Source organism: Lepus europaeus, chromosome 12 (genome assembly GCF_033115175.1).
Source record: "Lepus europaeus isolate LE1 chromosome 12, mLepTim1.pri, whole genome shotgun sequence".
Taxonomy (NCBI): Eukaryota; Metazoa; Chordata; class Mammalia; order Lagomorpha; family Leporidae; genus Lepus; species Lepus europaeus.
In genome coordinates, this window is record NC_084838.1 from 40,916,941 (window position 1) to 40,940,051 (window position 23,111).

The window sequence follows — 23,111 nt, forward strand, 5'->3', positions numbered from 1 at the left end:
TGTGATGCCAGCATACCACATGAGTGTCGGTTTGAGTCTTGGCAGCTCCACTTGCAATTCAGTTACTTGTTTTGGGAAGGTAGCAGAAGATGGCCCAGGTGCCTGGGGCCCTGCCACCTACATGAGAGACATGGATGAGTTACAGGCTCTTGGCTTCAGCCTTGCCCACCCCCAGCTGTTGCAGCCATTTGGGGAGTGAACCAGCAGATGCAAAATCTCTATCTCCCTGTCACTCTGCCTTTCAAATAAACAAAATAAATCTTTAAAAAACAAAACAAAACAAAAAAAGGGTAAGATGTTTGTGTTCCATCCTCACAAATGGGATTATTGTTCCTATAAAAGAGGCATCAGAGAGCTGCCTTGCCCTTTCTACCTTGTGAGGACACAACAGTAAGGCACCATTTTCAAGGAACAAGTCCTCACCATACTTCCCAGACTTCAGAACTATAAACAATGTATTTTGTTTTTGATGAATTATCTGGTCTATGGTAATTTTTTATAAGCCCAAGACACAAAAAAACTTCTGTGAGTATTGAACTCAGTCTGAATTTGTGAAACAAAGAATTATTTCTAATGACTCTCACACAACTGAATTACTGTTATACAAACAATGTATTCATTCTTGTTTGTTTATACATATTAATTCAAATATTTTTTAAAAACTAATATTTTGGGAGCTTATTTCTGGAAAGAAAGTTACATATCACTTTTTAAACATGTTTGTCCTATTAGATAAAGAAAAGTAGATTATCTTAAAGAAAAATCAGATTTGTGAAAAATTACAAAGTTGCTCCAATATGTTATAGTATTATGTTCTGGTTTCTTATGGATTAACATAAGGCTGAATATCTCTCATCAACAAAATTAGAAAAGTTTCCCGCAGGCATGTGGACTTGTTCACTAGAAGAACCTCACCTTGGATTTATTCCAAAAGAGGCTCTCAAATGTTCAGCAGCAATTCCAGAAAGGAGGCCAGTCCAAATGTAGTGGGATAAATCCCCTCAAAAAGCTGAATCTTTGATCACAGCAAGACGTGACCCTTGCTGTGAAGTTAGAGGGTAGGTACACAAATAAATCTGTATGGCTTTATCTACTCAATTTTAAAAATGCAAAGGTTAACACATGTATATCATAATCTTAGCAATGAGCAGCAAGCGTTTAAAACCTAAATCTTCATTTATTTATTTATTTATTTAATTTATTTATTTTTTGGACAGGCAGAGTGGACAGTGAGAGAGAGAGACAGATAGAAAGGTCTTCCTTTTGCCGTTGGTTCACCCTCCAATGGCCGCTGTGGCTGGCACGCTGCGGCCGGCGCACTGCACTGATCCAAAGGCAGGAGCCAGGTGCTTCTCCTGGTCTCCCATGGGGTGCAGGGCCCAAGCACCTGGGCCATCCTCCACTGCACTCCCTGGCCACAGCAGAGAGCTGGCCTGGAAGAGGGGCAACCGAGACAGAATCCGGCACCCCGACCGGGACTAGAACCCGGTGTGCCAGCACCGCAAGGCGGAGGATTAGCCTAGTGAGCCGCGGCGCCGGCCTAAAACCTAAATCTTTAATGAGTATACACTGAATATTAAAAAGGTACCTCTCAATGTGAAATAATTAAACTCGAGGCTACTAATTAAAAGGGCAAAATCACAAATATTTCTCTGGGACAACAGCATAACTATCACAGGAAACTGAGATATACAGGTTATTTTTAAAGTATTGACCTGGAAATTAAATTTTCAGAAAAATTTATGATAGACATATCTTACCTCATAAATGTTGGGGTGCCACATTTTGGTCAAGAATCTGAAGGTAGGTGGTGAATATGGGTAGTCAATAGGAAATTTAATATGCGCCTAGAAAGGAAAAAATAAAATGCTAATAAATAAGATTATAACTTATTTTTCCAACCTAAAATTCATCCTTTTATACCCCAAAGTTCTTCTCTATACAGTAGACGCTTGAGATTAAAATAGCTCATACATATGAGGTACTTCAAACAGTTCATGGGAAGTGGAATTAGAAGATAAACCCATTGATACAAAACTTTAGAAATTCATGCATAATTTTTCCATAACATGTATTTTCCATGAACTTTATGAAGAACTCATACTTTGTTATCAGCACTACCAGGGTGATTGGAATATTCTTTTAACATCCCTTAAAATACCTACAAAAGGCTATGTTAAATCACCAAACTTTACAGCTATATGATTTTTAACAATTCACATGAGTGAAAACTGTATTATCTCTAGGCATGTCCATAAACAAAATATTAATATAACCTATGATATGCATAATGAACAGCAATTTTTCTTTTTATTCACAGAGCAATGATTCTATATCACCCAGAAATATTAATTGTTCACATTTTGAGGTACAGTTTTCAGATTTTTTTGGCTTTGACATATGCTTATTTCCTTATTACTTTATAAAAGTTAAAAATACGGGGCCAGTGCTGTGACGTAGCGGGTAAAGCTGCCACCTGCGGTGCTGGCATCCCATATGGGTGCTAGTTCGAGACCCTGCTGCTCCACTTCCGATCCAGCTCTCTGCTATGGCCTGGGAAAGCAGTAGAAGATGGCCCAAGTCCTTGGGCCCCTACAATCACAAAGGAAGACCTGGAGGAAACTCCTGGCCAGCCATTGCGGCCAACTAGGGAGAAAACTAGTGGATGGGAAGACCGCTCTCTCTTGCCTCTCCTTCTCTGTGTAACACTTTTAAATAAAAGTATAAATCTTTAAAAAGAAAGAGAGAGGGCAGCATCGCGGCTCACTAGGCTAATCCTCCACCTGCGATGCCGGCACCCCAGGTTCTAGTCCCGGTCGGGGCGCCGGATTCTGTCCCGGTTGCCCCTCTTCCAGGCCAGCTCTCTGCTATGGCCCGGGAAGGCAGTGGAGGATGGCCCAAGTTCTTGGGCCCTGCACCTCATGGGAGACCAGGAGAAGCACCTGGCTCCTGCCTTCGGATCAGCACGGTGCGCCGGCCGCAGCGTGCTGGCCGCGGCGGCCATTGGAGGGTGAACCAACGGCAAAAGGAAGACCTTTCTATCTGTCTCTCTCTCTCACTGTCCACTCTGCCTGTCAAAAAAAAAAAAAAAAAAAAAAAAGAGAATGTCTAACTTCTAAATAAAAACTTAAAAATACTGTATTTTGCACTTTCATTTATATCATGTACTTTCATTTATATCATTTTTTCTCATTTCATAAAATATTCTCTACATGTATGTATCATTGTTAGCATGTGCATAATATACCATCATATATGTATATATATATATATATATACACACATATATATATGCCATTTAAAAGAACAATTTTCTTCTGTGGGGACAACTGGGTTGCTTCTCATTCCTTTACAATCATAAATTCTGCTGCAATGAATGTCCTTGACAGTTTCCCATATTGGAGATAGGAAGAAACCAAGAAAAGGAACACCACAAAAGAATCAACTTTGCCAGAATTCTAGACAATAACCAAGGCTGCTGGTGCTGTGACGCAGCGGGTTGATGCCCTGGCCTGGGGAACCGGCATCCCATATGGGAGCCAGTTTGAGACCCGGCTGCTCCACTTCCAATCCGGCTCTCTACTGTGGCCTGGGAAAACGGTGGGGGATGGCCCAGGTCCTTGGGACCCTGCACCCATATGGGAAACCCGGAGGAGGTTCCTGGCTCCTGGCTCCTGGCTCTGATCGGCGCAGCTCCAGCCGTTGCGGCCAACTGGGGAGTGAGCCATCAGATGGAAAAACGTCTCTCTCCTCTCTCTGCGTGACTCTGACTTTCAAATAAATAAATAAATCTTTAAAAAGAAAATAACCAAGGCCTGCAGCAATTTAGGAACTATGAACTCAAGAAAACTGCTAAGCCTCAGTAAGTACAGCAAGCTTTGTGGATTATTCCACAAAGCACTTATTCCACAATGCACTTATTCTAGTGCAGTTCCTTACTCTTCAGTTTTGCAATAGCCTTATAACAAATAGATTCCAGGGCTAGCACTGTGGTTTAGCAAATTAAGCCACTGCCTGCAGTGCCAGCATCCCATATAGAAGCTGGTTCAATTCCTGGCTGCTCCATTTCTGATCCAGCTCCCTGCTAATGCACCTGGAAAGCAGTGGAAGATGGCCCTAGTGCTTGAACCTCTGGCACCTAGATGAAGTTCCTGGCTCCAGGCTTCCATCTGGTCCAGCTCCAACCATTGTGGTCATTTGGGGAGTGACCCAGTGGATGGAAGATCTCTGTCTCTCCTCTCTCGCTCTGTAACTGCCTTTCAAATTAAATAAATCTTAAATAAATCTTAAATAAATAAATAAGGTCACTGCCAAGACCAATGTCAAGAAGCTTAAAAAAAAATTCCATTTGAGCTGAAAACCAGTAAGTTGACAAGTACCAAAGGAGTCAGAATAGTCTGGAACTTCTGCAAAGCTCTAACCATGAGAAAATGCTCTTTATTTGACTTTTCTGGTGATTCCCTAGAACACTACACTTGCAATACTAGGTGACATGATTTGGAGCTCAGCCAATGTGAAGACATTTCCCTTGATAGAGTTTGGTGAAAATGATGGCAGGCAACTATCAGTAAAGCAGTGGAAAACAGGTAAAATATATTAACCAAAAAACTTAGGTCTGGCATTGCAGTACACTGGGTTAAGACATCACCTGCAACACCAGCATCTCATGTGAAGGGCCCATTGAGTCTCAACTGATTTGCTTCTGATTTCACTTTCCTGCTAATGTGCCTGGGAAGGCAGAAGACAGCCCAAATGTCCATACTCCTGCCACCCAACTGTAAGACCCATAGAGAATTCCTGGCTCCTGGTTTCAGACCAGCCCAGCCCTGGCCACTGCAATCATTTGGGGAGTGAAACAGAGGATAGAGGATCTCTTTCTTTCTGTGTCTCTCCTTCTCTGTCACTCTGCATTTTAAATAAATGAAATAAATCTTTAAAAACAAAATAGGGGACTGCACTGTGGCTTAGCAGGTTAAGCCACCACCTGCAGCTTCAGCATCCGGTTTGAGTTCTGGCTGTTGCAATTCTGATCCAACTCCCTGCTAATACACCTGGAAAAGCAGCAGATGGCTAACATCCCTGGGCCCATGTGAGAGAGCTGGAAGAGGCTCCTGGCTTCAGCCTGGCCCAGTCGTGGTTGTTGAGGCCATCTGGGGAGTAAACCAGCAGACCTATGTTTCTGTCTCTCCTCTCTCTCAGTAACTCTTTCAAATAATTAATTAATTTTTTAAAAAATTAAAGAAAGCATGAGAACAGTGTTCTACCAAATAGAGAATATCAATAAATTTACCTTTCAAATAAATAAATCTTCTTTTTCTTAAAAATATTCTTATTTATTTGAAAGGCAGAGTTATAGACAGATCTTCCATCCATTAGTCCACTCCCCAAATGGCCTCAGCAGTTTGGGCTGTACCAGGCCAACACCAGGAGCTTGGAACCCCATTCAAGTCTCGCATGTGAGTGGCAAGTGCCTAAGTACTTGGACCATCCTCTGCTGCTTTCCCAGGTATATTATTAACAGAAAGCTGGATTAGAAGCAGAGCACCTGGGATGGAAATCAGCACTAACATGGGATGCTGGCAGTACAGGTGGTGACTTAACCTGCTATGCCACAATGCCAACCCCATAAATAATCTTAAAACAAAACTCGCAGAAAACATGAAGTTGCGAAAAACAAGAACTAAAATTTAAAATTTTCTAAAATGGCTTAACAATAGATTTCAGCAGGTGGAATTTGAATTTAAGTTAATTTAGATTAAAGAACAGATATATAAAAAAATGAACAGAATCCCGGAATATTTGTGTGCACACTCCTCCCCACCTCACCCTGGCACCACCTCCGGACTCGGTAGGTCCATGCCAAGTCATGTTAATGGTACAAAGAGGATGAAAACTTGGGGCTTGCCTTGTGGCACAGCAGGCTGAGTTGCAACTTGTGACCCAGCATCCCGTGTTGTGTTGGAGTGCCGGTTCAAATCCTGGTTGCTCTACTTCCCACACAGCTCTATGTTAATATGCCTGGGAAAGCAGCAGAAGATAGCCCAAGTGTTGGATCCCTGCCATGCGGGTAAGAGACCTGGATGGAATTCCAGAATCCTGGTTTCAGAGTGGCCAGGCCCAGTCTGCTGTGACCATTTGAGGAGTGAACTAACAGATGGAAGATTGTCGATCTCTCTTTCTCTCTAACTCTACCTTTCAAATAAATAAATATATCTTTTTAAATTTATTTATTTACTTGAAAGGCAGAGTTAGAGAGAGAGAGACATCTTCCATCTGTTGGTTCACTCCCCAAATGGCTGGAGATGGGCTAATCTGAAGCCAGAATCCAGGATCTTCTTCCGTGTCTCCCACATGGGTGCAGGGGCCCAAGGACTTAGGACATCTACTGCTTTCCCAGGCCACAGTAGAGAGCTGGATCAGAAGTGGTACAGCCTGGACTCGAATGGCGCTTATATGGGATGCTGGCACTGTAGGCAGCAGGCAGCGGCTTTACCTGCTATGCCACAGCACAGGCTACATTAAGTAAATCAATCTTCAGAGAGGGAGGAAGGGAACGAAGGGAGGAGAGGTGGGAGGGGGGAAAGGGTAAAAGGGGAGAGGGAGATGGAAACCAATTAGCTTGTTTAAAGTTGAGGCCTTTGGGAAGCAATTAGATGGGATTAAATTGTTACGGTGTGGCTGTGATTGGATCCTACTGGCCTTACAAGACACCACATAAAAGAGACACACAAGCACTGTCTTGCCACATGATGCCCTGTGCCACCATGGCATTTGGCCAGCAAGCACTATAACATCACCATGTATCAATTCAATGGGGTCCATCCAATTTTAGACTGTGATTCTCCAGAACCATAAGCCAAAACTGCTTTTTTTGTTCCATTTACCAAGTTAGCCTTCCTCAGGTATTTCATTACAATGACAAAATGATGACTAATACAGAGACCTATGAGATCATCACTTATACCAACAATGTATATTGAAAGTCCTGGAAAAGATTAGGGAAACAAGGGAACAGAAAGAATGTTTGAAGAAATAATGGCTGGGGGCTGGCATTGTGGCATAGCGGATAAAGCCACTGCCTGCAGTGCCAGCATCCCATATTGGCACCAGTTCGAGTCCTGGCTGCTCAACTTCTGATCCAGCTCTCTGCTATGGCCTGGAAAAGCAGTAGAAGATGGCCCAAGTCCTTGGGCCCCTGCACTCACATGGGAGACCTGGAAGAAGCTCCTGGCTCCGGATCAGCTCAGCTCCGGCCATTGTGGCCATCTGGGGAGTGAACCAGCGGAAGGAAGACCTCTCTCTCTGTTTATACCTCTCTATAACTCTTTCAAATAAATAAAATTAGTCTTTAAAAAAAAAAAAAACCAAACTAATGGCTGAAAACCTCCCAAATTTGATAAAAAAACATTAACCTTAAGCCGGCACCACGGCTCAATAGGCTAATCCTCCACCTTGCAGCACCGGCACACCAGGTTCTAGCCCCGGTCGGGGTGCCGGATTCTGTCCCGGATGCCCCTCTTCCAGGCCAGCTCTCTGCTGTGGCCAGGGAGTGCAGTGGAGGATGGCCCAGGTGCTTGGGCCCTGCACCCCATGGGAGACCAGGAGAAGCACCTGGCTCCTGCCTTCGGATCAGCACGGTACGCCGCCTGCAGCGCGCCAGCCGCGGTGGCCACTGGGTGTTGAACCAATGGCAAAGGAAGACCTTTCTCTGTCTCTCTCTCACTGTCCACTCTGCCTGTCACCAAAAAAAAAAAAAACAAATAAAACAAAACAAAACAAAACACCTCCCTGAAGAAGCTCAACAAACTCCAAGTAGATTAAACTCAGAGCTCGATATCTAAGCATATCATAACCACACTGCTGAAAGTTGAACAGACCTTGAAAGTAGCAAGAGAGGAGAAGCAATTCAACAAATAGAAGGATCTTCAACAAACCAAACACCTGCTTTCTCGTCAGAAAATAAAAAGCCAGAAAGCACGAGAATAACATATTTTAAGTACAGAAAGAAAAAACCAGAGCTAGTGTTATGGCACAGTGGTTAAGTCATCACTTGTAACCTTGCATCCCATGTTGGAATGTTAGTTCCAATACTCGGCTACTCTGCCTCTGACCTAGCTTTCTGCTAATGCACCTGGGAAAGACAGCAGATGACAGCCCAAATGCTTGGGCCCCTGATACTCATTTCGGAGACTCAGACAGAGTTCCTGGCTTCCATCTGGTCCAGACCTTACCACTGCAGCCACTTAGGGAGTAAACCAGCGAATGGAAGATCTCTTTCTCCCTCTCTCTATACCTCTTTCAAATAAATAAGCATTTTAGAAAAAATGTTCAATTTCAACAGCCACCATTTCATATCCACTAGAATAGCTATACTTAGACAAAAGATGTTAGGAAGAATTTAGAAAATCAAAACCCTGTATACATTGCTTGTAGGAATGTAAAACAGTATAGCCACTTTGAAAACCACTCCAGCAGTTCCTCAAAAAACAAAACATACTTAGTATTTGGCTCCTTAGGGCCAGCACTGTGGTACAGCAGGTTAAGCAACTGACTACAACGTGAGCATTCCTTATGAATGCTGGTTCAAGTCTGGGCTACACCACTTCCAATCAGCTCTCTGCTAATGTGCCTGGCAAAGCAGTAGATTGCTCAAGTGCTTGATCCCCTGCCACTCACACAGGAGATCTGGATGGAGTTTTGGACTCCTGGCTTTGGTCTAGACCAGCCCTGGTCATTGTGGCCACTTAGGGAGTAAACAAGAGGACAGAAGCTCTTTCTCAATCTGTCTCTCTCGCTCTCTCTGCTTTTCAAATAATAAATATATAGCTCTAAAAAAAACTGAACCAGAAATTCTGCTACCAGGTAAATACTCGAAAGAAATGAAGGGCCAGCACTGTAGCATACTGGGTTAAGCTGCGACCTGAAACAACAACATCCCATTTGGAAGTCCCAGTTACTCCACTTTTGATCCAGTTCCTTGCTAACGGTCCCAGGAAAGCAGTGGAAAATGGCCCAAGTGCTTTGGCCCCTTCACCAATGTGGAAGACCCAGATGGAGTTCCAGGCCAGGCTTTGGCCTGGCCCAGCCCCAACTGTTGAAGTCATTTACAGAATAAACTGCTGAAGGGATATCTCTGTTTCTCTCTCTCTCTGTGTAACTCTGCCATTATTTACTCAAATAATCAATATTTTTAAAAAAGAAATGAAAACATATTCACTCAAGAACTTGTACAGAAACAAAATGTCCAACTAAATAGACTTAATGGGGCTGGTGCTGTGGCATAGCAGGTAAAGCCGCCGTCTGCAGTGCCAGCATCCCATATGGGTACTGGTTCAAGTCCCGGCTGCTCCACTTCCGATCCAGCTCTCTGCTGTGGCCTGGGAAAGCAGCAGAAGATGGCCCAAGTCCTTGGGCCCCTGTACCCATGTGGGAGACCCGGAAGAAGCTCCTGGCTCCTGTCTTTGGATCACCTCAGCTCCAGACATTGCAGTCATTTGGGGAGTGAATCAGCAGATGGAAGACTTGTCTCTCTTTGCTTCTGCCTCTCTGTAACTGCTGTTCAAATAAATAAATAAATCTTTAAAAAGAAAAGAAATATGAAGCCGGCGCTGTGGCGCAGCAAGTAAAGCTGTGCCTGCAGCACCAGCATCCCATATGGGCACCAGTTCGAGTCCTGGCTGCTCCACTTCCAGTCCAGCTCTCTACTATGGCCTGGGAAAGCAGTACAAGATGGTCCAAGTTCATGAGCCCCTGCACCCGCATGGGAGACCCAGAGGAAGCTCCTGGCTACGGCCATTGCAGCCAGTTGGGGAGTGATTCAGCAGATAGAAGACCCCTCTCCCTCTTCCTCTCTCTCTGCCTCTTCTTTCTTTGTGTAACTCTGAATTTCAAATAAATAATCTTTCAAAAAAAAAAGAAAGAAAGAAAGAAAGAAATAGAAACTCTACGGTGAACAAAATTAGCAGATACCACCTTAACCAAGTGATTAAAGTTATATCATTAGTGTTAAGCCATGTTGGTATCATGACTTCCTGATATGATGTGATAAAAAAGGCACTTGATCTCTATGGTGCTCTTCCCAAAAAAAAAATCATAACCTCAGTCTAGTTATGGGAAGAACATCAGATGACCCAAATGGAAAGATACTCTATAAAGTATGTAACATTCTCTTAAAAGGTTTTCAAAGTCATGAAAAACAAGTAAGGATGGAGAAACCAGAGAGTAAGGAGACCAATGTATCATAAATATGATATTCTGGAATGGATCCCAGAATAATAAAAAGACCTTAGTAGAGGTAGGGGAGAATAAAGAGTGACTGCTAATAATTAGGAGGTTCTTTTTGGAGTAATGAAATATTCTAGAATTAGATGTTAGTGATGCTTGTTTTATAATCTTGTATTAAATAAAGTACAAACCACTTAACTATATAATTTGAAAATGTAAATTATATGATGTATGTTTTATCTCATTTTTAAAAAAGACGTGAAAAAACTGGTGAAAACAGTTAATAAAAAAGAATGCTAGATATGAATGTGGATATCAAAGAAAAATTATTTTAGGACAACTAAGATTTTGGGCCGGCGCCTTGGCTCAACAGGCTAATCCTCCACCATGTGGCACCGGCACACCGGGTTCTAGTCCTGGTTGCCCCTCTTCCAGGCCAGCTCTCTGCTGTGGCCAGGGAGTGCAGTGGAGGATGGCCCAAGTGCTTGGGCCCTGCACCCCATGGGAGACCAGGAGAAGCACCTGGCTCCTGCCATCGGATCAGCGCGGTGCGCCGGCCGCAGTGCACCTGCCGCGGCAGCCACTGGGTGTTGAACCAACGGCAAAGGAAGACCTTTCTCTCTGTCTCTCTCTCTCACTGTCCACTCTGCCTGTCCAAAAAAAAAAAAAAGATTTCGGGATTGAGATTATAATTTCATAAAGGAGATCAATTAACAGAAAGATATTAAATGTGTATAATTTTTAATGCTGCCAGTAACAACAGTGTTTCAGTATACAAAACTTAACAAAAAATTATTACACTGAATTGAAAAACAGAAAAATCCACAATTGTATTTGAAGATATCATCACTCCTCTCTCAATGAGCTAAAATACAAGTATTCAGAAAACTAGTAAGAAATAAAATACATTACACCACCCAATAAGAGCAACATACATGTCCTTTTTGTAGACATGTGGAATATGCACCAAGATATGTAATATTTTGGGACATAAAATGTCATCAATGTTAAAAGAAGTGATATCATACAAAGTATGTTTTCTGAACATAACTGAATTAAAGCAGAAATTAGTAACAAGATATCCAGAAAAATTTGAAAATATTCGGGAATTAAAACACTCCTGGCAAGTGTTTGGCCTACTAGTTAAGATGCCCACGTTTCATATCAGAGTGCCTTAGTTCTGTACCTCTGCTTCTGGCCCCTGACTTCAACTTCCTGCCAATGCAGGAGGCAGTGGTGATGGCTCAAGTAATTAACTTCTTGCTATACTTGTGGGAGACCTGGATTGAGTTCCAGCTCCTGACTTCAGTCCCAGCACAGGCACAGTCTCAGCCTTGTAAGCATTTAGGGAGTGAAACAGCAAATACAGTGTCTCTCAGCCTCTCAAATTTTTAAAAAGGGATCGACTTACTATACACATGTGTGCGCGCACACACACACACACACACGCATGTGCGCACTTCCACTTAAGAAACTAGAAAAAATAAGAAATTAAACCTCACCCAGCCCCAGCCATTGTGGCCATTTAGGGAGTGAACCAACAGATGGAAGATCTTTCTCTCTAACTCTGTCTTTCATGTAAATCAGCCTTTAAAAATAAATAAATAGGTAAATCACTTAAAAAACACAAAGTAACAAGTCAACTTCATTTGAAGTACATAATCTGAAAGGGCACTTTTTTTTTTTTTTTTTTAAGATTTATTTATTTGAAAAGCAGAGTTAGAGAGGCAGAGGCAGAGATAGAGAGGTCTTCCACCTGCTGGTTCACTCCCCCAAGTGACCGCAACAGCCGGAGCTGGGCCAATCTGAAGCTAAGAGCCAGGAGCCTCTTCCAAGTGCTTGGGCCCCTGTGCCCACGTCAGTGGCTTGGATGAAAGCTCCTGGCTCCTGATGGGCCCAGCTCCAGCCATTGTTGTCATTCAGGGAGTGAACCAGCAGATGGAAGACCTTTCTCTCTACCTCTCAATAGATAAAAATCTTGAAAAAGTAACATCTGCAGAATAAATTCAAAATTTAAACACCAACTACTTTTGACTGAGTTTAAATGGTGTCATGACTTGAATTATGCTCATTTTACAAACTGAAAGACCAAACGCTGGGTGGTACAGCCCTGAGAAAGTTAAACTGTCATGAAAAAGTTCTTCATTGGAATCTGCGATCATAAATTTAGCTTAAGTTAAAATCCAGAGGATTACCCTGCTGTAGTATGTCCCTGATATAAAGTATTGTCTCTATTATTTTACTTATTTTTAAGAATCTTTTAAGAATTTCATATGCATATGCTCACCTACAGTGATCTAAATAATCTGTAAATATTAAATATAATTAGGTAGCCATATATACAGATCTACATGTACATATGAAATAATTATCTCTTGCACAAATATAGTCAAGATTAGGAAACAAAATCCAACTCAACATTTAACATTTTTTTTTTAATTTTATGAAATAAAGTAAATATAAAGACATAACTGGGGCCAGCGCTGTGGCGCAGTAGGTTAAGCCCCCGCTTGCAGCGCCAGCATCCCATGTGGGCGCTGATTCATGTCCCAGCTACTCCTCTTCCAATCCAGCTCTCTACTTATGGCCTGGGAAAGCAGCAGAGGATGGCTCAAGTGCTTGGGCTCCTGCACCCACACGGGAAACCCAAAAGCTCCTGGCTTCTGGCGCCTGGCTTCAGATCGGCTCAGCTCCAGCCAGTACGAACATTTGAGGAGTGAACCAGCGGATGGAAGACCTCTCTCTCTCTGTAACTCTGTCTCTCAAATAAAATAAATAATCTTAAAAAAAAAAAAAAAAAAAAAGCCGGCGCTGTGGCTTAACAGGCTAATCCTCCGCCTTGCAGCGCCAGCACACCGGGTTCTAGTCCCGGTTGGGACGCCGGATTCTATCCCGGTTGCCCCTCTTCCAGGCCAGCTCTCTGCTATGGCCCAAGTGCTTGGGCCCTGCACCCGCATGAGAGACCAGGAGAAGCACCTGGCTCCTGGCTTCGGATCAGCGCGATGCGGCGGCCGCAGCGGCCATTGGAGGGTGAACCAACGGCAAAAAGGAAGACCTTTCTCTCTGTCTCTCTCTCTCTCACTGTCCACTCTGCCTGTCAAAAAAAAAAAATTTTTTTTAATTAAAAAAAAAAAAACTTGCCTGTTAAAATGTGAATATATGGGACAGGTATTTCACACCGTGATTAATAAACTGCTCAGGATGCCTCCATCTCACATCAGAGTGCTTGGATTTGAGTTCTGGCTTCCCACTAATAATGAACATCCTGGTGAGGCAGGTGATAGCGCAAAAGGCTGGTCCCTGCCTCCTACATGGGAGACCTGGATTTCGTTCCAGGTTCCTGTCTTTGATCTGGCCCAGCCCTGGTTGTTGTTGGCATTTGTGAAGTGAACCAGCAAATGGAAGACAGACCAATTGATCTCTCTGGCTCTGCCTTTCAAATAAAAAATAACAAGAAATGTTTAAAAATTTTAATTATCTGTGAACTGCCTTTCAAACAAACAAATCTTTTAAATTTGAGTTACAAGGCAGAGTTATACAGAGGGACAGATAAAGAGATTTTTTCCATCCATTGGTTCACTTTCCCAAACAGCCATAATGATTGGGTGGTAGGGGCCCAAGCACTCAGGCCATTTTCTGCTGCTTTCCTAGGAGCATCTGCAACGAGCTGGATCACAAGTGGAGTGGCCAGGACTTGAATCAGCACCCATATGGGATGCCAGTGTTGCAACCAGTGGCTTAACCCTCCATTCCACAAATGCAAGTCTAAGAAATTTTTTAAAATATGAGATTTCACACCATTTCAATTATATTCACAAAACTAGAAAACCAAGGTGAGGAAGTAAGGGCCAGAGGGAGAGGGGAAGGGAAAGGAAACAACGACCCTGGAATCATTACCTGGGTTCTAGCCCTGACACTTTTTTTTTTTTTTAATTTATTTTGAAGGAGTTAGAGAGGGACGGACGGACACGGACGGACGGGGACACACACACACACACACACACCCGGAAGGAGAGACACACAGATACAGAGAGAGATGTCTTCCACCACTGATTTACTACCCAGGGCTGGATCAGGCCAAAAGCCAGGAGTTTTATCCATGTCTCCCACATGGGTGATAGGGACTCAAACACTTGTGCCATCTTCTGCTGCTTCTCCCAGGCCATTAGCAGGGAGCTGGATTGGAATTGGCGGAGCCAAGACACAAACTGGCACCCACACAGGACGCTGGCTTCACAGGCAGCAGATTTACCCACTACCCCACAATACTAGCCCTACCCCACTCTTCGCTAGCCCTCCAAAATTAGGGAAATCATTTAAATCTCTAGATTTCAATTTCCTTGCAATAGGAAAAAATATGGTTAAAACAAAACACCGTGTGGAGTTATCTTTAAGAATCACATACAAATTTTAAAAGAATCATCAAAAATGATCCAGATGTTAAATCAAAAATTATTTTCAGGGCCGACGCTGTGGCTCAGTGGGTTAAAGCCCTGGCATGAAGCGCCAGCATCCCGTATGGGCACCGGTTCTAGTCCGGGCTGCTCCTCTCCCGATCCAGCTCTCTGCTGTGCCCTGGGAAAGCAGAAGATGGCCCAAGTCCTTGGGCCCCTGCACCCATGTAGGAGACCCGGAAGAAGCGCCTGGCTTTGGATGGCACAGCTCCAGCCGTCGCAGCCATCTGGGGAGTGAACCAGAGGATGGAAGACCTCTTTCTCTGTCTCTACCTCTCTCTGTAACTCTTTCAAATAAATAAAATAAATCTTTAAAAGGCTCCTGTTGGGAACCCAAGTAGTTGAGCTATCACTTGCTGCCTCACACAGTGTGCAGTAGTAGGAATATGAATGGGAAATGGAATTGGGAGTTGACCCCAGGCAATTCAATATGGGACTCAATTATCCCAAGTTGGGGCTTAAACCCTGTACCACAATGCCTGCCCCAGGAATAAAATGTACAGTGTAAAGAATTAGAAAATTTGTTTTTATCTATTCTTAATCCTTGTAACATGACCTGAATTGTAAATTTATGAGAATAAGATAAATGTAACCGTAGGCTGGATGTTAAGGAATTATTTTTCAGTTGTGATAGTACTGTTTCAAAAACTTGTATTCCAGAAATGTATTCTAAAATATTCAAATGATAGGGTATTTGAAATTTAGTTACAAAACATAGGTAAACAAGACTCGCCATGAGTTAATTATGGAAGTTCTGTCAAAGGTACATAAGAAATTATTTTATTCCTATTCCTACTTTATATTACAGAAAATTTCAAACATACAGAAAGTATCTTCTAAAGAGGTGTGACTAATACAAAATTGTTTTCAATATGTGTTAGGGTACTTTGCCTAACCAGCATAACCGTATCATTATGATACAGTAAATGCCACTACTGACCAAGAGAACACAATGGAACTTGACAAGGTGATTACAAAGTTCACATAAAAGCAAAAATACATAAAACAGCCTTTTTGATTAAAAAATACTACAGATTTTTCCCAGAAAAAAATAACCCAATAAATGTAAAACAATAAAAGGGGAAATGACACACAGGTAGATCAATGATATATAATGAAATACAATATGTTTATTCAGAAAAATTAAAATGTTTCAAGTAAATGGGGAAAGGATTCAAACAACATTGGGAAAAATGAGTCTCACTGTAGCACACTTTGAAGTTCAGAATCATCAAACTTTTTTAAAAAATATTTATTTATTTATTTATTTGAAAGTCAGAGTTACACAGAGAGAGAAGGAGAGGCAGAGAGAGAGGTCTTCCATCCACTGTTCACTCCCCAGTTGGCCACAACAGCCAGAGCTGTGTCGATCCAAAGCCAGGAGCCAGGAGCTTCTTCCAGGTCTCCCACATGGGTGCAGAGGCCCAAGGACTTGGGCCATCTTGTACTGCTTTTACAGACCATAGCAGAAAGCTGGATCAGAAGTGGAGCAGCCAGGTGCTGGCACTGCAGGTGGCAGCTTACCCCACTACACTACAGAGTTGGCCCCCAAAATGATCAAATGTCATCTTCAAGAACAACCAACTAACAGTGGTTGATCTGGATAATCCTTGATCTCTCCAAGAATAATATATACCAGCAGCAAAATATTTGCTCAGTAAGCCAACGTAATAAACAGCCACCAAAACCAGTCTTAAAGCACTTCATCAATACCTGACAGTTCTGTAACTATGAAAATACAAAAATCAAGTTTAAGTGCACTTAAATAACTTTACCTCAGTAACCATGTTTTCCTAAGCCAACCAGGGACAGCCCCTTGATCATACACACTTCTCAATACCAAGCAATCAGTGACTGTCTTATCCAAGTAACCATGCTTTCCACAGCTGATGTAAATCTACCAGGACCAGATCCATCTATCCCTAAACTTCATAATTGTCAAAAACCCTGCGTAAGAGCTAAGCTTTGGCTAAGTGGTTAAGATGTCACTTGGGACACATCCACACCCCATATCAGAGTGCTTGGGTTCAAGTCCTGGCTCTGCTTCCAATTCTAGCTTCTTGTTAATGTGCACCCTGAGAAGCAGAAGGTGATAGCTCAAATACTTAAGTATGGGGCTGGCGCTGTGGCACAGCAGGTAAAGCCACCACCTGCAGTGTCAGCATCCCATATTCACACCAGTTTGAGTCCTGGCTGCTCCACTTCCAATTCAGCTCTTTACTATGGCCTGAGAAAACAGTAGAAGATGGCCCAACTGCCAGTGTTGGGACAGGCCGAACTCAGGAGCCAGGAGCTTTATCCCGTTCTCCAACATAGGGTGGCAGTGGCCTAGGTACTTGGGTCATCTTCCGCTGCCTTTCCCAGACCCCCAGGCCGTTATCAGGGAGTTGGATTGGAGCAGCCAGAACCAGCACCCACATAGGATGCACTCCCCAGATCACTGCAATGGTCGGAGCTGTGCCGATCCAAAACAAAGAGCTGGGAGTTTCTTCCAGGTCTCATGTATAGGTACAGGGGCCCAGAGGATGGAATATCTGCCTTGCATATAAATGAATACATCTTAAAAAAAAAAAAAAGGTAAAACTAATCTATGCTATTAGAAATAGGGTAGTAAGTATCATAAAGGGTAGGAGGATAGTTCTGAAATGGTACACATAAAAGACCTCTTGTAGTACTGGTGAAATTGTTCTTCCATGATCTGGGTACTTACTACATGTATGTCAGTTTGTAAAAGTTCACAAAACTGGATACTTATGACAAATATACCTTTCTATATTCACATTTTTTGCTAAAATTTAAAATGTTTACCATATTTAAATTGAAAAGTTAAACTACAATAACTGTATTTGAAATTTTGAGATCAGAATTATACTTCTGGCATAGTTCAGGAAAAAAAAACTACCAATAAGCACATCTGAAAACTAAGTAAATTGGGTCAGTATTGTAGCGCAGTACGTTAGGCATCTGCCTGTGGTGCTAGCATCCCATATGGGTGCCAGTTCGAGTTCCGGCTGCTCCTCTTCTGATACAGCTCTCTGCTTATGGCCTGGGAAAGCTGTGGAAAATGGCCCAGTGCTTGGGCCCTGCATCCACGTGAGAGACCCAAAAGAAGCTCCTGGCTCCTGGCTTTGGATCAGCGCAGCTCCAGCCGTTGCAGCCCCCTGGGGAGTGAACCAGCAGATGGAAGATCTCAATCTCTCTCTCTCTCTCTCTCTCTCTGCTTCTGCCTCTCTGTAACTCTGCCTTTCAAATGAATAAATAAATCTTAAAAAAAAAAAACAAAAAACCTGCAGAATAATACTTTGTGTATACCAGTGGAAAGTAATGAGACTACAAAGCATACAACTGTGATAAACACAGAAAATATATGCCAACCATTAAGTTTATCAATAGCAAAGACGGCTCAAATACTTGGGCCTGTCACCCACGTGGGAACCAGGATGGAGTCCCTGGCTCCTGGCTTCAGCCCAGCCCAGACCTGACTATTGCAACCACTTGGAGAGTGAACCAACAGATGAGAGATCTCTGTTTCTGCCTCTATCAATGTAACTTTATATATGTATGTATGTATGTATGTATGCATATATATATATAAAATATCTCTACTTGAAAGACAGAGTTGAGACAGAAAGACATTTTTGCCATCTGCTAGTTCACTTACTGAAGGCGTGTGACAGCCAGGACTGGGTTGAGACAAAACCAGGATCCTGGTGTAGGTCTACCATGTGGGTGGCAGAAACCAAAGGCAAACAGATTTAAGAACAAAATACTTATATATTTTATCTTGTGTTGCTGCCTAACTAGACCTCAGGGAAAGACACTATAGATTCTTAAACATGAGGTATACATGATAACTGAAGGGAGTTAAATGAGTTCACTGGATTTCAAGGAACAAAAGCTTCAATTATAATAATGACAATGGTAATGTCAATGGCAAAACAAAGAAATCTTTAACTCTTCAGCGTTTATCATATCAAATGACAATAATTCTTTAGGGCCAAAGGTAAAAGCAGATCAACAAACGGTATCTCCAGTGACATTCTCTTGGAGAATAAACAACAAACTGAAAAAATTTAAAACCTGGTCCTCCAGCAAACCATATTTTATTAACAGTGAAATAATAAATACATGTTTTTATTTATTTGAGAAAGAGAGAAAGTTCCCATCTACTTGTTCAACCCATAAATGCCCTCAGGGGTGTGTGTGTATGTATGTGTGTATGTTTGTGTATGTGTTTACATGTGCATGCATGTGTGGGTGAAAACAATCCAGGTCTCCCACATGTGCAGTTGAAGTCCAATCACTTGAGCTTATCACTGTACCTCCAGTGACATTCACTTGGTTATCTCCTGGTATCACCAAGGTTTGCATTAGCAGGAAACTGCAATTAGGAGCTAGATCTGAGACTCAAACTGATGCACTCTGGTGTGGAAAGCAGATGTCCAAACCAGAATCTTAACCATTGAGTACAAAGGCCTACCCCTATTGTCATCTTCTTTGAAACTCAAACATTTCTGAAGTATAGAAAAAACATTAAAATTTGCAGGGGAGGAGCTGGTGCTGTGCTGTAGTGGGTAAAGCCACCACCTGTAGTGTCGACATCCCATATGGGCGCTGGTGCAAGTCCTGGTTGTTCCACTTCTGATGCAGCTCCCTGCTAATGCACCTGGGAAAGCAGAGGAAGATGGTTCAAGTCCTTGGGCCCCTGCACGCACATGGGAGACCTGGAAGAACCTCCTGGATCCTGGTTTTGGATTGGCCTAGCTCCAGCCACTGTTGCTGTTTGGGGAGTGAACCAGCAGATGGAAGATCTCTCTCTCTCTCTCTCTCTAACTCTGCCTTTCAGATAAATTAAAAAACTGCAGGAGAGTAATCCAAATACTATAGTCTCAAATCATCTCCTTAAAACTTGAAACTCAGGGCTGGAAATGTGGTGAAGCAGATAAAGCTGCTACCTGCCATGCCGGTATCCCACATGGGCACTAGTAAGTCCAGGCTGCTCTACTTCTGATCCATCTCTCTGCAATGGCCTGGGAAAGCAGAAGGAGATGACCCAAGTCCTTGGGTCCCTTCACCCACGTGGCTCCTGGCTTTAGATCAGTGCAGCTACGGCTGTAGCAGCCAACTGGGGAATGAACCAGTGGATGGAAGACCTCCCTCCCTCTCTCTCTCCCTGCCTCTCCTTCCTTCTATGTGTAACTCTGACTTTCAAATACATACATAAATCTTTAAAAAAAAAAAACAAAAACAAACAAAAAAAAAAACACTTAAACCTCTTAAGTTACATTCTTTCTTATCACAACTCCAGAAGAAAACTATGTGCCAAACAATACATCTTTTGCACTTCTAATTCCATCTTTGTAACTGCTTTCTGGAAGAACAGAACTTGACAAAGTCTGCAGCAGAAAAAGCTGTGTTCAGGGACCTGTGTTGTGGTACAGCAAGTTGAATATGCTATACTGGCATACCATATCAGGATACCAGTTCAAGTCCCAGTATCTCTACTTCCAATCCAGCTCCCTGCTAATGTGGCTTGGGAAAGTAGCAGAAGATGGCCCACACGTTTGGTAACCTGCCACCCATGTGGGAGATCTGGAAGAAGCTCCTGGCTTCAGCTTGGCCCAATCCTGGTTGTTGCAGCCATATGGGGAATGAACCAACAGATGGAAGAGCTCTCTCTTTCTCATTTTCTCCTCCTCCCTCTAGTGTAACTCTTTCAAATAAAATAGATAAATCTTTAAAAATAATTTTTTGGCCAGCACCACAGCTCACTAGGCTAATCCTCTGCCTGCGGCGCCAGCACACCGGGTTCTAGTCTCGGTTGGGGCGCCAGATTCTGTCCCGGTTTCTTCTCTTCCAGGCCAGCTCTCTGCTGTGGCCCAGGAGTGCGGTGGAGGATGGCCCAGGTCCTTGGGCCCTGCACCCACATGGGAGACCAGGAGAAGCTCCTGGCTCCTGGCTTCGGATCAGTGCGGTGCGCCGGCCGCGGCGTGCTGGCCGCGGCGTGCTGGCCGCAGCAGCCACTGGGGGCTGAACCAACAGAAAAGGATGACCTTTTTTTCTCTCTCTCTCTCACTGTCCACTCTGCCTGTCAAAAGAAATAATAATACTAATTTTTTAAAAAGAAGACTTAAACTTAAGTATATGGGAGGTACTTCTATAAAGGGGGGTTTGACACATGGATAGAGAAACCTGATAGGGCTTAGGAACTGATCAATACTTCTAAACTGTAAGAGGGGCTAAAAACAAGAGGATGAAACAATACACGGATAAAGTTAAAAACAGTTAAACACTAGAATCTCTTCCTTCAGCCCTTGAGTTAGGTAACTAATCTCAGATTAGAGTAGACTAAAGGTTTGGATTCTGGAAAGGTTAAACAAGAGATCCTCTAGTTGACAGCAGAAACTAGATAAATTGAAAACAAGGAAATTAAATCAAATCTGTAACTTTAATGAGCAGAAAAATCACAGAATTGTCTCTCATCTACCCCACCCAGAAACCAACCTTTTATCCCTCAAGTGGAAGATTACAGCATTCTTTTTGAGACTAGCGGTTTTCTCAAAACTAAAGATACAGATAATGATACTTAGAGGCTTCCTCACAAAAAAGGCTTAAGCCTTGCTGTCACACCTAAAGTTTTTAGGACACACTTAACAAGCTGCAGTTTCCCACTCATTACTTCTTAGTGACATACTGTTAAATATGAACCAAGGACCAAAGAAAACCAGATACTTGAGTAAAACCTTCAAAATAAAAGAGAGAAGGAAAAAGCAACCTGAAGAAAACAGACAACTACAAATAGAAAACATAGTCAATGTCCTCAGAGGGTTTTTGTTTCAGAAAACAAGTTATAGAAGGGAAAACTAAAAAGAAGAATGCTGAGGGCCAGTGCTGTGGCATAGTAGGTTAAGCCTCCGCCTGTGGCACTGGCATCCCATGTGGATGCCAGTTTGAGACCCAACTGCTCCTATTCCAATCCAGCTCTCTGCTAATGGCCTGGGAAAGCAGTGGAAAATGGCCCAAGTGCTTGGGCCCCTGCACTCGCATGGAGACCTGGAAGAAGCTTCTGGCTTCAGACAGGCCCAGCTCTGGCCATTTCAGTCACTTGGGGAATGAACCAGAAGACAGAAGACACATACCCCGCCTCTGCCTCTCTGTAACTCTACCTTTCAAATAATAAATAAAAAGCCATTCACATCCCATATTAGACTGCTGGTTTGAGTGTTGGCTACTCAGCTTCCAATCCAGTTCCCTGTTAATGCACCTGGGAGGCGGGGGTTGATGGCTCAAGTTAATTGAGTTCTGACATCCATGTGGGACACCAGGATGGAGTTCCTGACTCTCACCTTCAGCCTGGCAGGTAGAAGGTTGGTAGGTGTCTCTCTCTCACTCTTGTTTTGTGTTTTTCTGGGTGGATTAGTGAGACAGACAGAGAGAAAAGACTCTGCCTTTGAAATAAATCTTTAAAACAATTTCAAAAAACAAAAACAGTTGATCCTCCATATCTGAGGGCTCCACACTGGTAGATTCTTTCCAACCACAGATAAAAATATTTGGGAAAAAAAACCTATACTGACTTTTTCCTTGTCATTATTCCCTTAATAATACAGTGTAACAACAATTAACAGTGTCTTACACTGTACAAGTATTACAACTAATCTACAGATAAGTTTAACTGGTTAAATGCCAATATTATGCCATATTCTTACATAAGAGACTTTAACAATCATAGATTTTGGTACCCCCAGAGGGATTAGATTTAATTTTCCATGGATAGCAAGGGAGGAATATATTTCAAAAGATTACAAACATTAGGGCAGTCATTCCTTCTTAGAGTGAGCAGGTTCAACACCTGGCTCTGGCTCCTGCCTCTCAAGCTTGCTGCTAATGCAGACCCTGGGAGGCAGCAATGATGGCTCAAGTAGTTGAGTCCCTGCCACCCAAGAGATCTAAACTGAGTTCCTAGCCCCTGGTTTTAGCCAGGACCAGCCTTTGCCATTGCAGGCATTTGGGAAGTAAACCAGCAGATAGGAGCCCTCTGTTTCCCCCTCTTAAATAAAATAATAATAAAAAGAATAAATAACTTAGAAAAACTGAAATTTAATGGGAAAAAAAAAAAGCACAAACTTGGGCAGACGTTTGGCCTAAGTAGCCAGTTGTGACACCTGTATCCCATATCATAGAGCCTGGGTTCAAGTTTTGGCTCTACTCCTAATTCTAGCTTCCTGCTAATGTGCACCCTGGGAGACAGCAGGTGATGACCTGAGTACTTGTGTTCCTGCCACTCATATGGGAGACCTGGATTGAGTCCCCAGCTCCTGGCTCCACCTGGCCCAGCCCTAGTCATTACTGGCATTTGCAGAGTGAACCAGCAGATAGGAGCCTGTCTGCACATATGTTCCCCCCTCACCCTCATCATCTCAAATAAAAATT

At 42.9% G+C, this 23,111-nt stretch overlaps 1 protein-coding gene across 1 annotated transcript in view; it reads right to left on the reverse strand.

Moving 5' to 3' along the window:
- The window catches only part of UBE2R2 (ubiquitin conjugating enzyme E2 R2), an 87,619-nt gene that overhangs the window by 28,160 nt on the left and 36,348 nt on the right, over positions 1 to 23,111 (reverse strand). The window contains exon 2 of the mRNA XM_062208072.1: positions 1,761 to 1,847. Within this exon, the coding sequence (XP_062064056.1) occupies positions 1,761 to 1,847 (87 nt within the window). The remainder of the gene's footprint in view (positions 1 to 1,760; positions 1,848 to 23,111) is intronic.